Source organism: Halichoerus grypus, chromosome 4 (genome assembly GCF_964656455.1).
Source record: "Halichoerus grypus chromosome 4, mHalGry1.hap1.1, whole genome shotgun sequence".
Lineage (NCBI taxonomy): Eukaryota > Metazoa > Chordata > Mammalia > Carnivora > Phocidae > Halichoerus > Halichoerus grypus.
The window spans coordinates 9,881,466-9,900,956 of record NC_135715.1 but is presented as its reverse complement, the minus strand read 5'-3'; the positions used below and the strand labels follow the sequence as shown (position 1 = coordinate 9,900,956).

Here is a 19,491-nt window from a genome sequence, read left to right as displayed (position 1 = left end):
CTCCTTGAGCTGACCAGCCCAGGTGACAGGGCAGGCCATTAAATTCTGCCCCCTGTTCCTCCCTAGGGCTGATGCACACATCTTTATATATTCTAGTGAGTATTTTTTGCTTTTCTTGTCATTTACTTGTGAATCTTTACTCCTAATGGTCATTCCTATTGCTTGGGGAGGGATAGTTCCAGGAGGGAGAGGGAGAGATGTCCCCATCAATGGCCTACTCATGTTTATCCTAAGTAACCTACAGCTAGAAAAGCTACGTATAACTTACAGTCCACACAAACACTCTTTTTAGTATTCCTCAACAAGACACTGTCTATTCTTCTTATTCATGTTAATTATAGTCTATAAAGTTGCTGTGAACACTGAATTAGCGAATACTGAATCATTGTTCCTGAGAGAAATACGGGGCCCTGTTCCTGCCTCTGGTCAGAGGATTTTCATTAACAGATCAATACATGCCCTTGTATTATGTATGTTTCTGTCTAAAGACACCTTGTGTAATATATAGCTGATTTGTTAATATTGAACTCATGGCCAACAGCCCTATAACTCACACCTGAATGGAGATTATGTAGCAGATGATTTCTCTGGAAGGCACATTACAGCCTTTTTGTACTTAGGTGCACAATGTAGCACTTTGGCACTCTACTTAGGGGACATCTTAAACATCAAAATCATCAGCAAAAAGCACAAAAATGTGAAAAGCAGGGCACTAAATATACTGCAGAAAGGATAGTTGTTTATAGTGTAAGAGCTGAAACAAGAGGTGGAGGGTGATCTTCTTTGACCTTAGCTGAGAACGTGAACCATTCTGCCTATGTGCCCCAATGACCTGGAAAATTTTCATGAGTATTGATTTCAGGGATACAAATACATTTTAGTGAGTAGGCAAAATCTCAAATACGGAATTTGCAGATAAATGAGAATCAGCTGTAATTCGTGTTCTCACTGGGAACATTCCCTCCCACCATAGCTTTGCACTTGGGCTCAGACTGTGATTTCCTTGGGCCAGCTAATAAAGGTACTGTGATTTTAATTTGTTTCTTTTCTGAGCACTGCTTTAAGGGAGGAAGTACTCGAGCCTTGGTTATTATAGTCTTGAATTTCATCTATGTCTCAGCTGTTCTCTGGAAAGAAAATATAAGAAACATGCCATTAATTAACATGTTGGAATCTACAGTAACTTTAGGATTAAAGTATACAACATACTAAACCAAGTGATGAGGATATCACAGGTTCCTTGACTTCCCATGAACCTTTATGTAAATGTACTTTAATATTTAGAAATATAAATAGCAATATAGTACAGTAGTTAAGACTGCAGATGGGAGGTTTTTTTTTTCCCCCAACATTGGCTCTGACACTTACTAACATTATTTGAGATAGTTTACAAAACCTCCGTTTCTCACCTATAAAATGATGATCATAATATACCTCTCTTATAGGGTTACTGTAAGATTAGATGAGTTAATGCATATAAAGTACCCAGCATATACGTATCATACACATATGACATACATATATGTGACATACATATATACACACACATTAGATATTATTATTACTGGTATATATACATATAAAGAGAGTGACAGACATAACAAAGGCAGAATTTTATGCTGTGGACTACTGTAAACTCTATGAGATGTGTAACAGGGTTCCATGTTTGCTTATTAATTCCTTTTGTAACAACAGTTTATTATTCAGAACTGTGACTTTCTGGTGTTCAGTTTTAGATGGAACGAGTGTTTTCTCCTGTTTACTTTTTGCATAAAGCAGTCCTTCTCCTCATACTTGACAGTGAGCTACCAAATCCAAGTGGCCGCTGTGCATCTCAGAAGTATTTTTAGTGGTTCTTACTCAGCAGTACACCTTCTGTGGGGGATCTTCTCGTAGATTCCCCCAAGCATGGAAGAGCACAATTAGGAAGACACCGGCCAGTGGGGTTCTTCAAGCCACAGTATGCATTGCCAATGTTTCTTTATTTCTCAGTATATCTAAAAATATCCTTTATCATAAGAAAAACCCCTCTTCTTATTTAGTAATACCTTATCATGCATATAGCACATAATGATAATTAAATCGGCAAATACTCATTGCATACTTATTCCATGTAAAGCCCTGCTTGGCCCCTCAAGCATACACATATCCTTAAATACTTTTCATTTCCTCGATGCCATTCTCTCTGACCTATATGCTTATAGCATTCCTCTTGGTTCAGTGTTAAGCCCTGGAAACTCGCTCTACCTCCAGCCATTCCACATAACTGACTCTCCCTGAGGTTATTGATAAATCCTTGTTGCCCAAATCCCGGGTGATTTTCAATTCTCATTCCAGATGACCACATTAAAACACAGGGGTTGTAGTTACTCTGAAACCCCCATGAACTTGTCTCCCCTCTGGGCCTCAGAAACGCCTGTCCCACCCGTTTCTTCTCCCACTTCTCATAACCACTTCATTTCTTTTCCTTGTTCCTCTTCCTGAGCCTACCCATAAATCTTAGTATTTCCCTTGAAATGGCTGGATGTCTTCTGCTGTTTGTTGTCCTCATGGCATCTCAGCCTCTCCCACATTCATTTTCAGGTCAGTCTCTCAAGATGATTTCTTAGCTCCATTCTCCTTAGCTCCAGACTCTTCAATTCTAATTAAATATTTTCATATGGAAATTCTTCCAACTTCTACTTGGTTGAAACTGAAGTTATCATTTATTTCTTCATTAATCCAGCAAATATTTATTGAGCCTCTACTCTTTGCCGGCACTGGAGATTTGGTGGTGAATCTACTGGGGCTTACAATCACGGGTGAAGGGCAGACATTGACAAAGGAATGACAATGAGCCAGATGTGCTGAATGGGGACATATGTAATTGGGGGATTTAACCTAGATTCTAATGCCTCCATATCTGGATAACACTATATGATGCATAGTATGCGCTCTGCACATATTAACTGGCTGAACATGACACCTGCCATACTTGGTGGTAATAGGATGGGTAGAACTCAGCCAGGTGTGGTGGTGGATATGACAGGGCAGTCACAGAGAACAGTGTGTGCGAGGCATCTGTAGGAAAGCGAGAGTGACATATCCAGGAACATTTGAGAACCAGAAACCCTGGATGGTTGGAGATTGGAAAGCAAACGGGAGAAAGGTGTGATATGTCTTAAAAACCATGTTAATGATTTGAGGTTTCACTCAAAGGATGATAGGAAGCCATAGAAGGGGTATATGATCCCTGTGGTGAAAAAGTACCTCTGGCTGGAGGGTGAAGTATCCATTGTTCGGAGGAGTTTGTTGGTAAGGCTGGTGGGCGAATATGGATGTTAGGAGAGTAGTCCTGGTGAGAGGTGAGGGTGGTTCAGCTAGGTAGTGGACAGTACAGATGGAAAAACTTGGATGTGTTGGTGATGGCATTACCAACAATATGGACAACAGGCTAAGAAAACCCTTACCTTGCTGCAAGAGACTCTGACCCTCTGTTAAACTCCTAGTCCGGTTCCCTAGGAACAGATGAAGATAGTATACGCCAATGTTACCAGACAACATTGCTCATGGTAATAGTGATCTGTGATTGATAAATTTCAACTAGATTGGGAGGGAATATGACTGAACTCTAAATGTGTGATGGGAATGCCGTGCCCTGGTGGGGTTTCCAGGAGCTATGCTTAAGGAATCATTAGGAGAGATTTGGGCTCCTCTAGGGCATAAGGCTTCCTGTAAGCCAGGGAAGCCTCAACATCTGTACCATGTGGATCTCATCTCTGGGCATCTGGGCTGTGTCATGATAAGAGAAGGTAATTCCCATACCACCGTATTGAGCTGTCATCCTCATGAATTGCGGCAAGGACTCGCATGCAGAGGAAAGTCTGGTACCGTCCTGCTGCCAAGATATGGTTCCAGCCTCCTTTCCTTCCAGGGAGACTAGTGCCAAATGTCAGCTCAAAGGCTTAGCGGGGTCCCTGCTGCTCCAGGAGTATGAGCAGCATTTATAGAAATCCTTGATTAAGGGATGAGTGAAGGGCGGGATAGATTCAAGGATGAGTCCCAAGTATGAATCCCAAGTTTCTGATTTGAGTAATTTGGATGGAGGAGACAGTGTTTTGTGGCACCAATTGTCTCCATCTTTTTAAAAAATGATTTCTTCAAAGAGGGCCATGGAGATGGAGAAATTTGGATGTGTTGTGACTTTGTCCCTTTTACCTGGCATTGTATTCCTTAGCTTCGCTTCTCCTTGAGTAACTCATCATTTTTCCATTCTTCTGTTAGTCTTCCAAATTATCTCCTTTAGGGAGCCTTTCTGAAATTCTTCTGCACTTCCTCCATACTGCAATACCTTCATCGTAACATCACGCCATTTCACTGTAAGTGTTCTTGTGTCTCTTTTGTTCAGATCTCTATGCTTCTCATGGATACAATAAGAGCCTCTCTCTTTCTCTCTCTCATTACTGTATCCTCAAACTTAGGTTAAGGATTGATCCCAAGAAGTTTTTTTTTTCTTTGAATAAATTGAAAATTAACAGAGCCACAAATAAGGGGAGGGAGGGACAGAGAATAAAAGAGAGAGACAGAGACAGAGATCCGAGTTTGGAATCAGAGAATTCTTCAAGTGGGAATGAACATTTGACCTGAGCCTTGAACAGCTAATATTTAGATGTGTAGAGCTTGGGTGTGAAGATCATTTTGGGTTTGGGAGGGCTAAGCAAAGGCACAGAGATGAAAAAATATCTGATATGTTGAAGGAATGTATTTGTTCATTTTCTTACTTCAGAGCTCATTCTCCGCTGTCAGCTCAAAAATCCTTGGGAAGGATTTTTTTCAAACTACTCATTTATCATGTACATTATTTTACTTCACTTATTTTATTTTGCTCATCTTTAGATGTTTGGACATTATAAAATATTTTACATTGTTTTTTTATTTTTCAACATTAAAGCAACTAAAAATATAATGAAAAATACAAAGGACAAAATAAAAATCCTTCATAAATCTATCATTCAAAGATAATGTCTGATGATATTTTGTTGTATTTCTTCCTACATTTTTATGAGGGATAGAACTTTTTTTTAAATCTTGGTTTATGAATCTTCTCTGGCTATTTTGATATTTTATCTATAGAAAGTCCGCATTCTGTGGTGTGTGTGTGTGTGTGTGCACTCTGCTGCATTCTTTCAGAAAAGATTTAAGTGAGTAGAAGTCATCATTTTCTTATAAGCTAAGTGAGCATTACCACACAGCAAGATGAATGTGAATCTCCTATTCCGACAGACCAGGATTTGGATTTGGGCTCCATTTCCTACTAGCTGTAGTAACTTACACAGGTTATTTGGTCTCTGCCTTGGTACACTCACGTGTGTGGTAAGGATCATAATGCCCACCGATTTTCTTTACGGTGAGAAGGAGACATAAGGAATGAAACGTGCCTGCGACTGCGGGCCAAGTGGGCATCCAGGCATGCCCTGTGCATGCAATGGAAGCAAAAGATTGAAATATCCATCTTCAGGGGTGCCTGGGTGGCTCAGTCATTAAGCGTCTGCCTTTGGCTCAGGTCATGGTCCCAGGGTCCTTGGATCAAGCCCCCCATCGGGCTCCCTTCTCAGCGGGAAGCCTGCTTCTCCCTCTACCACTCCCCCTGCTTGTGTACCTGCTCTCACTGTCTCTCTCTCTCTGTCAAATAAATAAATAAATAAAATCTTTAAAAAAAAAATGAAATGTCCATCTTCAGAACAAGACAAAACAATGCATCTGTCTTGGCTATCTTAAAGCATCAGCTGCAGAATTTTTGGAAGGAGTTGGCATCATATGAATCATCAGTTCTGTGTTTCGTAGGAGTGGCAGTTCTTTGTACAAAACATTTAGTCTCCCCCTCACGTGGCAACCAGGGGTTAACTAATCTTACTAGTAGGAGTGTGTGAAACTCATTAATATCATCCATCTGGTGTGGCTTCAGAGGTGAACAAAACTGAAGGTCACTAATATGAGTCATTTTCTCCATTCACCATCAGACACTGAGCCATAGTTTGCATCGTCTTTCACCTGGAGAGATGAACTAGAGCCCTGTGCATTGAGCATGTGGCCAGAGAGCCAAGCAGGGACAGCCTGAGTATTTTAGCAAACAAGGACTGAGTAAAACCAAATGCATCCATAAACCTACCAAATCAGCAGGCATATGAGAAATAATAACTAGCCCTGCTTATCCCCTCCTAACAATAACACTGAAGATGATGAAACCAGTTCCAGTAGGTGGGGTAAATTAGCAATTGTACCTGAAGATGAATGTAAATAATTACATAATTCTAAGCAGTTCAGTTTTGATTACACCAAGATTACGACCTGAAAATGAGAGTCATGAAAATGAATGGCAAACAGAAGATTGGTATGAAGTAAGACCCTTCTTACTTTAATTAAATTATTGGTGAGTCACGTTCAATGATCGTAGACCACATGTGGACCTTCTCAAAACATCTTTATTAACAATGAAAATTGTATGTGATCTGTAAGTGCATGGATTTTTTTAAATCAAATACATCACTACTGAAAAAAAAAAACATGCTCTGTCCAGAGTGATAATCCCTAAGAATTACTCACTTTTTAGTGGTATTCGATTTTAAGATTTCATGAAGAAAATATATCCACATGTTGGCTCATGTGTGTTTAATTGTTTTAGGCTAATAGAAACTTAATCAGAGACCTACGTCCTGTCCTCCATTTACCTGAGATAGGAATAGGAAATGGCCTGCTTATTGATTTTCTTCTTTCCTCTGGGTTCCTGGAATAGCTGCTGCCCATGGGTCCCATTGAAGAAACAAGAAGGAATAATGAAGAGCTACCTCTTAATTACACAATCAGTTCACATTTCTTCTGGGAGTTCTTTAGTAAATTGAAGGAGAACATGCAGCCTGAGGATAATGAGGACAGTGACCCCCAGGTGCTGTGGGATTGCTCACATTGACCAAGGTCTCCAACCACTGACTCAAGCCAAGCCTCTCTTAGCTTGGGTAGCGGGGGGATTATCTCCAGATTATATCTTAAGTCACAAACCTCTTTTCTGAGTTCCTAAGTGTACCAGTCAGGACTGTAGGTAATTCACAGAAATATATCTGCAGATTGTCATTCCAGGAATGGATGGTGAGGGGACTACCCGAGAGCCATCAGTGTCCCACACATCTCTGTCTTTGCTTCTGCCCTTCCGGTGTGACTTTTATGGTCGTGCTCCTAGAAAGCCTCCAGTGTGTCTATCTTCTAGGGAAGAAAAAATGGGAGAGAAAAGGGCAAAGGGCAAAGAGCAAAGGACACATGCTGGCTGAGTCTGTCTCATTTTCTTTGGATGATGGTAGCTTTCCTGGAAACCTCACTCAAGAGATTTTCTCTTATATCTCATTTGTTAGAGCTGTGTCTTAGATCAAAAGGAGCCTGGGTAATCAAACATTTTCAGATGGGCATATTATCACCTCCCTGAAAAAAAATGAGTGTCCCCCTAATATTAACAAGGGGAAAAGAATATTGGGCAGGCAATATGGAGTACCTGATACAGTTAGATCCACTCATGGGTCGTTTTCCTAGTTGAGAAACATCATTGCAGTATTTTAAGGGAATGTGTCTCAAAGCCAGTGAATTTCATCGGAAATGGTCTTTGTCTAGAGCAGCACTGTCCAATAGAATTTTCAGAGATAATGGGAGTGTTCTGTATCTGCATCATTTTACCCAGGAGCCACTGGCCACATGGAGCTACCAGGCACTTGAAATGTGACCAGTGCACCTGAGACACTGCATTTAACATTTTCTATTTAACTTTTTTACTTAACTTTAATAAATTCAAATAGTCATGCATGACTAGTGACTAATATATTGGGCAACACAGGTCTGGAGCATCCTTGGTGAATATTTTGGTGTAGGGGAAGGGAAGAGAATAGGAAGAAAGAGCAAGGATGGGGATACCAGATGCAAGGAGCTCAGTATCTGGGAGAGGTGAGTGGCTTTGGAAATGAAAATCGAATGGAAAATTACTCACCGGTGTGGAGACTTGGGAAGTCAAGTGAAGGCCGATTTAGTGTACTTCAAATAGTTCATTAGTGTACTTCAAATAGTTCATAGTTCAAAACTAGTCCGTCCTTTCTCACTCACCATGTCCAATCCAACACCAAGTCCTATAGGCACGACCCCCTCTGTCTACTCTCCTCATCGGTGCCTCCACCTTTATCCCCTTCCACGTGGACTGCTGCAACTCTCTCACTTTCCCCATACTCAGTGCCTCCCAATACACCTTAATCTCTCCCACCCAGTTGCCAAGCTGAATTTGCAAATTGTAAATCATATCGTATCACTCTCTTGCATAACACCCTTCTATGATTTCCCATTTTTCTGAGAATAAAATTGAAACTCCTTACCAAGAATAGACAATTTCCTCTGTTCTCATTCCTGAATATTTCTCTGGCTTTGTTATTTATTCCATTTTTTTCTTACTCAATTTTCTTTGAACACATTGACCTTTTTTCACTGCCTATAACATGCCAAGCTTTCTTATTCCAAGAACTTTTCATTAGCTTTTCTAGAACATTGGCTATCTTGGCTTCTTATCCCGTGGGTGTCACGGAGGGATACTTCTCTGACTACTTCTCTGACTACTCCAGTTAGCATTGTTCTCACTGTAGAATGCACTAGTGCCCTCTTTAGTTCTCCTACAGCTCAAGTGTTTTTGTGTCCTTTTCTCTACCCTCGTGAACTATAAGAACCATGACAATAGAACTAGTATGATGCCTGGTGCACAATCAATAGTTTCTCGAATGGATGCCTATATCATTAAAGTTTATTTTAAAAAGATTGTATAAAGATTTTAACAAAATTTGAGGTAAAGAAAAGCCACGTCAATGGCAAAACAAAACATTTAAATACCAATTCATTTTGACCATTGTCTGGGCTAGATGCCAACCTAATTTTGTGGAATGATGTGATGAATGAGCTAATAAATGAAAAACAATCTCCTATTTCCTTGAATATAAATTTTATATTAAATTACTTGCTGTGAGGAACCATTTAGTTATTCTCAATGATATCCTAAGTTAAAGGGAGAATGGCTTTCTCTGCAATAGAGATTAAATGATTCCAATTATGTCAAATTGATGGAAATTCTTACTAGCCCAGGGTCAGTAAGAAACGTGAACATTTGGGGGCGCCTGGATGGTTCAGTCAGTTAAGCGTCTGCCTTTGTCTCGGGTCATGATCCCAGGGTCTTGAGATTGAGCCCTGTGTCGGGGAGCCTGCTTCTCCCTCTCCTCCCCACTTGTACTCTCTCACTGTCTCTCCTTCTCTCTCTCTCAAATAAATAAATAAAATATTTAAAAAAAAAGAAACGTGAACATTTGGAAAGTCCTGAGCTGGATATAATTGGTGCATAGAAGTATCCCAGATTATCTGCCTCCCAAGATGGATGATGTTTTTTAACGTCTTAAATAGACCTCACTTTAAGTGGACTTTTGTTTTATTGGGGAAGTCAAGATATAATCAATTTAATAACTATTTTTTGTGTATGTAGCTCTTAGAGGGTACTGATTTTCTAACTTCACTGCATCCTACCAAATGCAAAAATAAAACAGAGCCATCCAAGAACTGTCCCTTGTCCTTCAGTGACAGTGTATTAACAAGATGACCTATAAACATGCCCTGGATTCAGTTTATGGTTCTCTGCTGAGATTTGTGGGGGGAAAAATGAAAAGGAGATTTTGTTAAAAAAAAAAAAAAAGATTTCAGGGGCTCCTGGTGGCTCAGTTGGTTAAGCGGCTGCCTTCGGCTCAGGTCATGATCCCAGGGTCCTGGGATTGAGCCCCGCATCGGGCTCCCTGCTCCACAGGGAGCCTACTTCTCCCTCTCCCACTCCTCCTGCTTATGTTCCCTCTCTCGCTGTGTCTCTCTCTGTCAAATAAATAAATAAAATCTTTTAAAAAATATTTCAATCTACAAGTATTGTTTTGAGGATTCACTATGTCTAAGGCCGTGTGCTTGGCACTCTGAAGGACTACAGTGATGAATCAGAAGTGATTCCTACTCTCAAGGAATTCACAGTCAGATAATGGGCTTATTTGACACATAACCACAAAGTTCAAGACAAAGTTCCACAATAGAGGTGAAAAATAAGGTAGTATAGAAATTCAGAGGAGGAGACGATGAACTTCTCTTGGGGATATTAGAAAAAATATTAGAAAAATAATCATTAGAAAAAAATGTGTAGTCACGTTCCCTGAGCTTTGAAAATTATCAGGACCAGGCTATGTAGGGTAGGGAGAATGGGTTTCTATCTCAGCAAAGGCATGAAGTCAGAAAAGCCCAGGAAATGTATGCAGAACAACGAATAGATCAGTTTAAGTCAAGAAGTATATGAAAGGGGAGAAGAGAAGAGAGGGGGTGATGTTAGAAAAGTAGGGCAGGGTGTATTTCAGGAACCTAAAACGTAAGTAAGGCTAAGCAGGTGAACTTCATCCCAAAAGCATTAGGGAGCTGCACGGGGCTGGTGCTCAAGGCTATATGTGAGTGGGGTCACACTATGAGAAGCAGTGAGCACAACTGAAAGACCTGATAGAAGGTCTCTCAAAGGTTGATGATGGTGACACAGGTGGACAGGTTCTGGCAACTCTTTAGAAGAGGGGTGTAAGAGAGATTCAAACTTGATTCAAAATAGTTTGAACTGGGTGAGTGGAAGGCTAGTTGCACCATTAAAAGAAATGGATACTACACAAGAGCAACTGTGGGAAAAACAACTGTAGATGCAGGTCTAGAAGGGTCAGTCTGGATGCTAGTAGAATACAAAGTATGCGGGATGCTTGGGTGGCTCAGTCAGTTAAGCATCTGCCTTCAGCTCAGGTCATGATCCTGGAGTCCCGGGATCGAGCCCCGCATCGGGCTCCCTTCTCAGCAGGGAGTCTGCTTCTCCCTCTGCCATTCCCTCTGCTCATGCTCTCTCTCTCAAATAAATAAATAAAACCTTAAAAAAAAAAAAGAATACAAAGAATGCAATCACGGGAGTGGACGTTAGGAGAAATTTAGAGGCTGGAGATACAGTCCTGTGATCATTGCCGCTATCTGAAAGCCTGTGATTTATGAATTTTTCAAAAGAGAGATTATGGAGAGATAAAAGAAGTTTAAGACTAGATAATCAGGGGATACTCTCATTAATTAGGTCAGGGAAAACAAGTAGAAAAATAGACACAGGAGAAGCGTTGGAAGGAGGAGGGTCCCAGGTCATGAAAACCACTCTAGGAGAGACTTCTCAAGAAGAAAGTGTCCATGAATGCCAACTGTATACCTTTAAACTATGCAGCAGTTAAAACTACCGATCATGTCTGCCATGCTTGATTTTGTATCCCCTGGTGCCTAGGAAAATGTTCTGCTCATCATCAGCAAAATTTTACCCAACAAATAGTTTTTTGGTTGTTCTGTTTGAAGAGACCTGGCTGTAAGGTAATGTACATACAGGTAAAAGAATGAAGCATTGGTTGAAAATAAGAGATTAAAGTGGCAGATGAGACAATGTAATGGGATGTTGGTGGCAAGCAATTAGATGGACTTTATGCTGGTGAGTGACTGTGATAAATAACAGTGTGATAGATACACCAAAAACTAGACATCCCCAGAACCAGGAGCCAATGACAAAAACAAAAGGGGGAAAAAAATGTCAAAGATACGAATCTAAGCCTTATGCTGCTTTTAAAATCTATACAATAAATCGACTTAAACTTACATCTGTTTTTACTAAGGGGAGGGTACACAGATAAAGTAACATAATGCCATTCCTATGGAAGTTAACCTTTTGTTTTTTATTAGTAAACAATAGGAGGGCAATCAATAAATTCAGCGAGCCATGGTAACGTGAGTAGCCTCGCAAGCTGGTCTGGATGTCACGGCCAGCGCGATGAGCAAGCGCGCGGAGACTTCGTGCTGTTAAAAATGCAGATGAGGGAGTATCTTGTATCAAGGAAGGATGATAAAATTCCATTTTAAATCGTTTCAAGCTTGCTTTCTTTCTCAGACCATCTCCTGTGCTACATTCAAATGTAGCATGTTAATCTGGAACTCGGTTGTGAAGCTCTTTTAAACAGTATGCTAAATCGCCTCGGTATAAAGGGAAGCGTGTTTGCTTGATAGGAAATGAGGTCCTCCGGCTTACGTATTTCTCTCTTAAGAACTGCGATTCCGCTGGATATTTACCCATCTCCCCTTCTCCCCCTCACTCCGCGATTGCTTGGCAGGCCACGGAACGTGCTCCTGTGGTCGCTGCGTGTGTGGGAGAGGCTGGTTCGGGGAGCTCTGCCAGCACCCGCGGAAGTGTAACCTGACGGAGCAACAAAGCGAGAGTTTGTGTGAGTCCGCGGACGGCGTACTGTGCTCGGGGAAGGGTGAGTATCCCTGCCGGAGCTTGGACGGGGCCCCGATCTGACGCATGGTTTGTACGGCCTCGCCTACAACCCCCCCCCCCCCCGGAGGGCACCTTGCAGGAATGAAAAGCATGCTGCCCTAGGCTTGTACCAGACCTCAGACTTGAAAGTTAACCACATGAAGCGTGGGGTCTAAGACAATGAAATGCGTGCGAAGGGTTTCCTGCGAAAAGGTCCTCAGCCACTTGGCGTCCATCGTCGTGGCTCAGTGACCTGTAATTAATGTATAAAGAAGAAAAGATGACGAGGTATAATGGGCGGTGAATGGACACCCCAAAAGGCAGAGGGGTAATCGTTGAGTTCCCCTGTGAAAATAGCGCAGCCCAGAACTGCAGAAAAGTGATCCCAAGTATCTGAACTGTGAGACACTGGATGATGTAGATGGGTGTGTGGGGGAGGGGAGGGCTGAAGGTGGGAGAAAGACAAAAGGGAAACTAAATATTTTGTTTCATAAAAAAGGAATGGAAGAGTCTATGGGTCTCAAAATTCTGGCGTCATTTTCTTTGGCCTAAAAATCACCAATTTTCCAACCAAACATGTGTAATCTAATATATAACAAAAATCAAGCCTGCAGTGTGTTTATAATTTGCAAGTTGGTTGAATAGGAGCCACCATCCCATTCAAACATTCACTACAGAAACAAATTCTAGAAGAATAGCAATCCCGCCCATTGTCCCCTGAAGTCCCCCAGAAAAGCAAAACAGATCTTTTTTTTTTTTTCTGAGAAAGAATAGTGACAGATTAAATTTCAGGCACCTTGATGTTGATGTTTCTGTGTGAATTCTTGAAGGGACTTTAAAATCCTGTTCTCAGGGTGCATATGGGCTCATCTAGAAGGCTGTCACATTCCTCCTTGCTAGTGCCTAGGAAAATACCAGGAAGGTTCTGGAAGCTCACCAGTTTCTCAGTAACGTTCAGGAGCTGCCCTTCATGCATCTAGATGGCACGGGGTGTCCAGACTCTCTTCTTCAGCCAGAGGCCTCCTTGCCCAACGGACAGCCCTGTCCCCTTTTCAGACAAGGCACAGCTAGAGGTGAAGATGCCCTGCTTATCCTCAAGACTTTGTGTTCTGCCAAGGAGGCCGTGCCTTCCACTTAATGCAATGGTAACCGTCAGGTGGCAATCGAAGTTTAAAGCAACCACGTTGTTCCCTGTTTGTTCTCTTATTAAATTCGTTCTAATTCCAACTCCCAGATGAATCTAGCACCAGTCTGTCTGTCAGGGGCTCTTAATGCCTGGCAACACCTGCTTTAGGTTCAAGTTCTGTTGGGAGAGCCAGAAAGGGTGAAAGAATTGTGGAGGAGGAGATTAACAAAGAAAACAGGAAAGGAGGTAGGGATGGATTTAACCTTTCAGGGGGAAACTGGGGGGGGGGGGGGGAAGAAATGTTATCAGATCAGAAGACAGTGTCCTGCAAATAACCAAGGGGGGAGAATGATTAACCTGGTCTGAATTCGATTTCTTCTTTCTGAGTACAGCTCTAAACACAGAGCTCTAAAGCTTAGATTTTTTTGTTAGTTGGTTTTCCATAATGGCATTATTGTTGGAATAAGGATAGTAAATTTTCCCAGAAACTCTACAGAATGAGGATTCCCAGTCATATTAAAACATTAGTGTGCTTGTTAATATTAGTTTACTTTATTTATTTATTTATTTTTAAACATTTTATTTATTTATTTGACAGAGAGATAGAGAGCACAAGTAGGCAGAGCGGCAGGCAGAGCGAGAGGGAGAAGCAGACTCCCCGCGGAGCAGGAAGCCTGACGTGGGGCTCGATCCCAGGACCCTGGGATCACGACCTGAGCCCAAGGCAGTCGCTTAACTGACTGAGCCACCCAGGCGCCCCAATATTAGTTTACTTTAAAAAATCAGCCACTTTGGGAGTGTGTGTGTGTGTATTTACTAGACACACTGTGGAATCATTAACGTTGTCCACGAGCAGGCCTTGGCTAAGTCGTGTCCACTGGCAAGTACAGGCAGAAAGCACAAAGCCGTGCTCACCCAGATAGCAAATACCAGTCTGTCGTTTGCTACACTGAATTTCATACAAAGAGGAGCCGTTTCTTTTGAAGAAATGAACGTTCTTTTTTAAAGCCATTACTTTCTGGGGAGAGTCTTATTCTTCAGCATCACAAATGCAGAAAATGCAAAAAGAATAGCTTGACTAAATATTGACCCAAAGGCATTTCCTCAAAACAAAACAGAACAAGGAAATCTCTCTCTAGTTAATGCCTTCTCAAATTGTTTGCTTTGGGTGATGGTAATATATCCAGAGATCAATGAAGGGTTGAAAGTCTATTTGTCTAAGCGGTTTATCCTTCAGTGAGTAGAGAGTTTCAGAGTCGTTAAACTCAGAAGAGAATGTGAGAGCTTCCGGAGGCTGTACGTTTTGAGGCTGGTGTGAGTGCTGAGGGCGGGCCTTCCCGCTGTTGGCAGCGTCTGGCTCTGGCTTCTTTCTCTCCTCCTGTTCTGGAGAGTTCTGTGCTGGATTATACAGGAAGAAAGGGGCCAAGATCACGAAACTGTAGGCACAGAGGAGAACGGGGGTGCAGCCGTTACTCCTGTCCCCATGGAAGGTGCCACTCCAACCCCACCCCAAGAACCACAGGAAAAGTAGTCCAGGAAGTAGACTAACGGTCTTCTAACATGGTGGCAAGATAGAGGAGTGGGCCTTGACCAGGACCATGTATTTCTTGATCTCATGGACTTGCCAGAATTCCACATACTTTTTCTCAAATTTGCAAACGAAAACCCCTCGCCCTGATGATCGCAGAGGAAGTTGGAACCTTTCTCTTTCTCCAAATATGGGACAGGCATGTGCAGTAAGCCTGAGGTGACTGCCATCTAAGTGTTTCCACCAGAAAGACAAGTCTGGAACATGCGCTTCCCGTGAGCTGTGAATAAAGCTGTCACCTCAGGAGACGATGAAGAAATAGCATTTTATTTCTTTACAAGTTGATAGCCAAGACAACAAATCACTCCATGGAAAAATTGAAAACAAGATACATTGTGGTGACCTTCGTAACAGATGGAGTAGTTAGCACGATCGTGAGAAGTCCCTGCTGGCACGTCAGGTTGCAGCATTTTGTCAGGCTTGATGAACGAAAAAGAAAGTCCAACTTTATTAATGGGGCCGCTAACAAAGGTTCCTTGCCCTTAGACTCAAATTGTTTCTGTGAATAGCCAGAGGGATGAGCTTAGAGCCAGGTGTCCTCTGAGTTTAGCCACCTTTGCGGAGTACATGACATAATTCATAGGCTGTTTGTTTGGGGATTTATTTATTTGGATCCAAGAGTGCCCAACAGCCTTTCTACCTTCATAACTTCAACGTAGATCCGGGTTGTCACCTGTAATATCTGAAAGCTGCTGTTGTGTGACGATGACTGTGGTTGTGTATCATTGGATGTCTCCTTAAACTCTCCCAAGGACACTTGCGGAGTCCCGCATCAGCCGTGGATGTCACGGTGCGCATGCCCACCCGCCTGTCATCCCCCCACTCCACCCAGGCTCGTCTCCACCCCCAGGAAAGGGGAAGAGTACCAGTTGCCCTTCAAAAACCAGCTTTAGCCCAGTGTTCTAGTTGCTTCCCCTGATGCGGCTGTCTCGTCAGAGCTGTGAGAACACACAACTCATTTTTTGAAACTATATGGAAGTTTTTCCTGTGAGGGGCATTGTGGATAGGTAGGTAGGTAGGTAGACAGAAGAACAGACTGAGTCAGATTGAAACCTTGGGATAACTGTTGTTTCTGGCCCCCGTGGCCCTGGGCAATCCCCTTATCCTGTCTGTACTTCCATTTTCTCATCTTTGTTTGAAGGCAGGAGAATTTCATTTCCTTCCCCTTCTTAAGTCCTAAGGATGCTTTGAAGACAAATGAGAAAATGCAGCTGGTTCCCCGGGAATGGAAGCCAATAAGAAGCACAGAAGAGAGATCGGAGCCCTCTTGGGGGTCCTTATAGCGAGAAAGAAAGTAAATGGGTTAGTGATATTGTGGTCCTGGGCTTACTACCCGGGAGCTCCTGCCTGCATGGGCCAGCTTCTCCTATGGCTGGACTGGCCTCATGGGTGTGAGTGGGTCCCAGCCAGCTGAGCTAAACAGTTGGTCACCTCTTGGCAGTCATGTGGCCTGTGTGTGTCCGACAGAATCCTCTCCCTCAGTTTTTCCCTTTGCAGAGACAGGCAGTTTGACCTCTGGTTATCAATGAAAAGAGCCAGACCATAGACAAAGGCTATAAGAGGTCCTCATAACTATCCCACTGTGTTATTACATGCGAGGCTATTCCTAGTTTCACAAGCTGTGGAAGAATTTCCGACCTCTAAGATACACTGAGAATTGACAAACAGGAAAGGAGCAACACAGCTGGGGAAGATGCTGACCAAGAAAAGCTAGTTTTCACAGCACACACAAAAACCAATCCGCATTTTGCATTCTAAGTATTTCAGTAACTAGTAGACTTTGGGAACTGGGATTTACTTGTCAAACGGTCTATCAGTGTATACCATATTAACTTTAGCTGAGCTTATCAGTTTTGGGAAACTACGTTGATATGGCCTGAAGCTAAGCATTTCAGAAGCTAGAGCAGCAATGAGAATAGTTTCAGAGCCAGGGGATAAGTTTAAAAGTGAAATGTGAGATCTTTTCATGAATTGTGACCACATAAAAGAAGATATCCTAGGTGTGATACACGAATATCATGGACATATAAAGTCATTTGCTTCTGCTTCTTTCTAGAACTAATTTTGCAATGTAAGGGAGGCACTATTTTAGAAACAACTAAAACCAGTCAAATTCTTCAAATAATTAATCTTCCTCTACTCGTGGAAAGAAGGCACTAAATAATGGTGCCTTCTGAGGAAATTGCAATGAAAAGTCAATGAAACGCCCCAAGTTTTCTTTGTTGTAGATATATCGCTAACCGCCTGCTAAATGAGTAGTTGTATGTTGAACATTTCTGTGCCTACGAAGATCAAAAGACAGTACTTGAAGTGAAGTTAAATACACTTCTAAACTAAGGAAGCTCTCTACCTGGATGTAGCCAAGAAGGAGCCACCATCCCTCACGGACTGACCAGGAGGCTCAGCTCCTGGGTCCTGTGCAGCCTGCCAGTCACTCATCAGAAGCGAGAGATGTCTAGACCGTGCTCAAGAGCGTGCAGATCATCCTAGACCCTCAGGAAAACAGTCCAGACTAAATGAAATCATGCTGTGCTTAAGCAAGGAGTTGATCAGTGTAAACACAGTTGTCAGCCTATCACTAATTCAGACCCGCCCCTTACCTTGAGAAGTGTAACAAGGCATGTCACACGTTTAATTTGGCCATTGGGGATTCTTGTAGCTAAATGCACGTGCCAGTTTCCGTATGAAATATCACCAAGTGCCTGAGGCATGGGACCCGTTTATATGAATCCTTTCATGATATCTATGGCAAATATTCCTTTCTCTAACCACTTTTATCTCCCAGCTTGCTAACTCATTTCTCAATCACTGTATCTCACAGAGGCACTAATTAGTGATTGGTCCCCGCCCCGCTCCCATTACATTTTGAACTTAACAAGTCTGGAATTTTGTCAAATATATCAAAATGCTTTTTCTCCTTCACATTCTCTTAAGGTGATTTTTGACCTGAAACATGTAGTGATAGCCCTCATTTAGTAAAAGGAAATCACATTGGGAAGGAACATCCAAGCCAAAGACATAGGAGGAAGGGGAAGTCCTTTTGATGTGTGTTTCCTTTTTAATTTTAAAGTTGTCTTTACTGCTGCTATAGAAGTCATTTTGCCATGTGAGGGTTTTTGAGCCTGTCATGTAAGGACGTGTAGACCAAGAGAACTTTCTTCTCTTTGTGAGATCATTTAATTCGTATGTTTTTTCTCCTTTTAAATATACCATTCATAAAATTGTTTTTCAGTACACCAAGATATTTTTAATAGCAGAAGTGGAAGTTTCTTCCTGGTAGGAAATAAAAAGAGGGGAAATGGGTGAAGTAATGAGAAAGTTGGCAGAGCTTCATAGAAGATGAACTTTTGGGGGGAGATTAGAGCTCTCCTTGATCGTGGCAGGGGGTCCCCGGGGTGAGAGCCCATAAGTCAGATGCCCACGAGTGGTCGTGTGTGCATTTGGAGCACATTGACGAGCCACCCAATACGCAGGTGTGATCCTCCTTTCAGAAAATCATGTAGACAAAAATCCAAAAGTGGAAGCCCAATAATTTAGTAGTAATTTTAATTATAAAATGCATCCTTATTTACTAGAACTTACCGTTCAGTTCCTTTAAAGAGCAGACACTTTTAAAACATGATTCAACTCAGGAAAAAAAAAAAGAGAGAGAGAGAAAAGCATCTGTTTTTGAACACCTTTTTGGAAGGCCATCTATAAGAATCAGCACATTCTGCTCTTACTGACATTTCAACCAGACTAGGCCATGAAACATTTGCTCAAGGCTAATTGCAACTGTCTAGATCCATAATGAAGCCTTTCCTGGATGACCTTTATGAATTGTGGTAAGTAAAGCTCCCCTCTGAGCAACAGGCTCTTCAATAAACTTGTACCTTGGGAAGATGGGTTTTTAGAAGCCTGTTGTCTGTGCGTTGACAATGTTCTATTCTAGACAGCAACCTTTAGTTACATGCTGACAGCAAGTCGTGCCCTTTGTGATTTCAGGTTCTTGCCACTGTGGAAAGTGCATTTGCTCTGCGGAAGAGTGGTATATTTCGGGAGAACTCTGTGACTGTGACGACAGGGACTGTGACAAGCACGACGGCCTCATTTGCACAGGTGCGGTATGACCTGCTCTGCTCGCTCCGTACCCCCGTTTGGGAGAAAGACAAACAGCACCCGCCACGTGGTGCCGCCCATGGCCATGTGGTCGGGGCTGCTTCCCGATTATCGAGTCCTGAGAACTGCTTGTAAAACATGTGCTTAAACAAGCTCCAGGGGAAATAGAGATGGAGGCAAAGCCCAGCTGGAATGAAACAGGGTGGGCACTACTGGATGGACACTGCCTAGCTGGTGGCACCAAGTGGATGCCAGCAATCGTTTGAAAGATCAGATTTCCCATAGCTGTTTAATGAGATC

General features: G+C 42.3%; 1 protein-coding gene across 1 annotated transcript in view; it reads left to right on the top strand.

Annotated features, from left to right (window-relative positions):
• The window catches only part of ITGBL1 (integrin subunit beta like 1), a 202,213-nt gene that overhangs the window by 179,826 nt on the left and 2,896 nt on the right, over window positions 1-19,491 (top strand). The window contains exons 9-10 of the mRNA XM_036090391.2: window positions 12,234-12,380; window positions 19,078-19,191. Coding sequence (XP_035946284.1) covers window positions 12,234-12,380; window positions 19,078-19,191 — 261 coding nt within the window. The remainder of the gene's footprint in view (window positions 1-12,233; window positions 12,381-19,077; window positions 19,192-19,491) is intronic.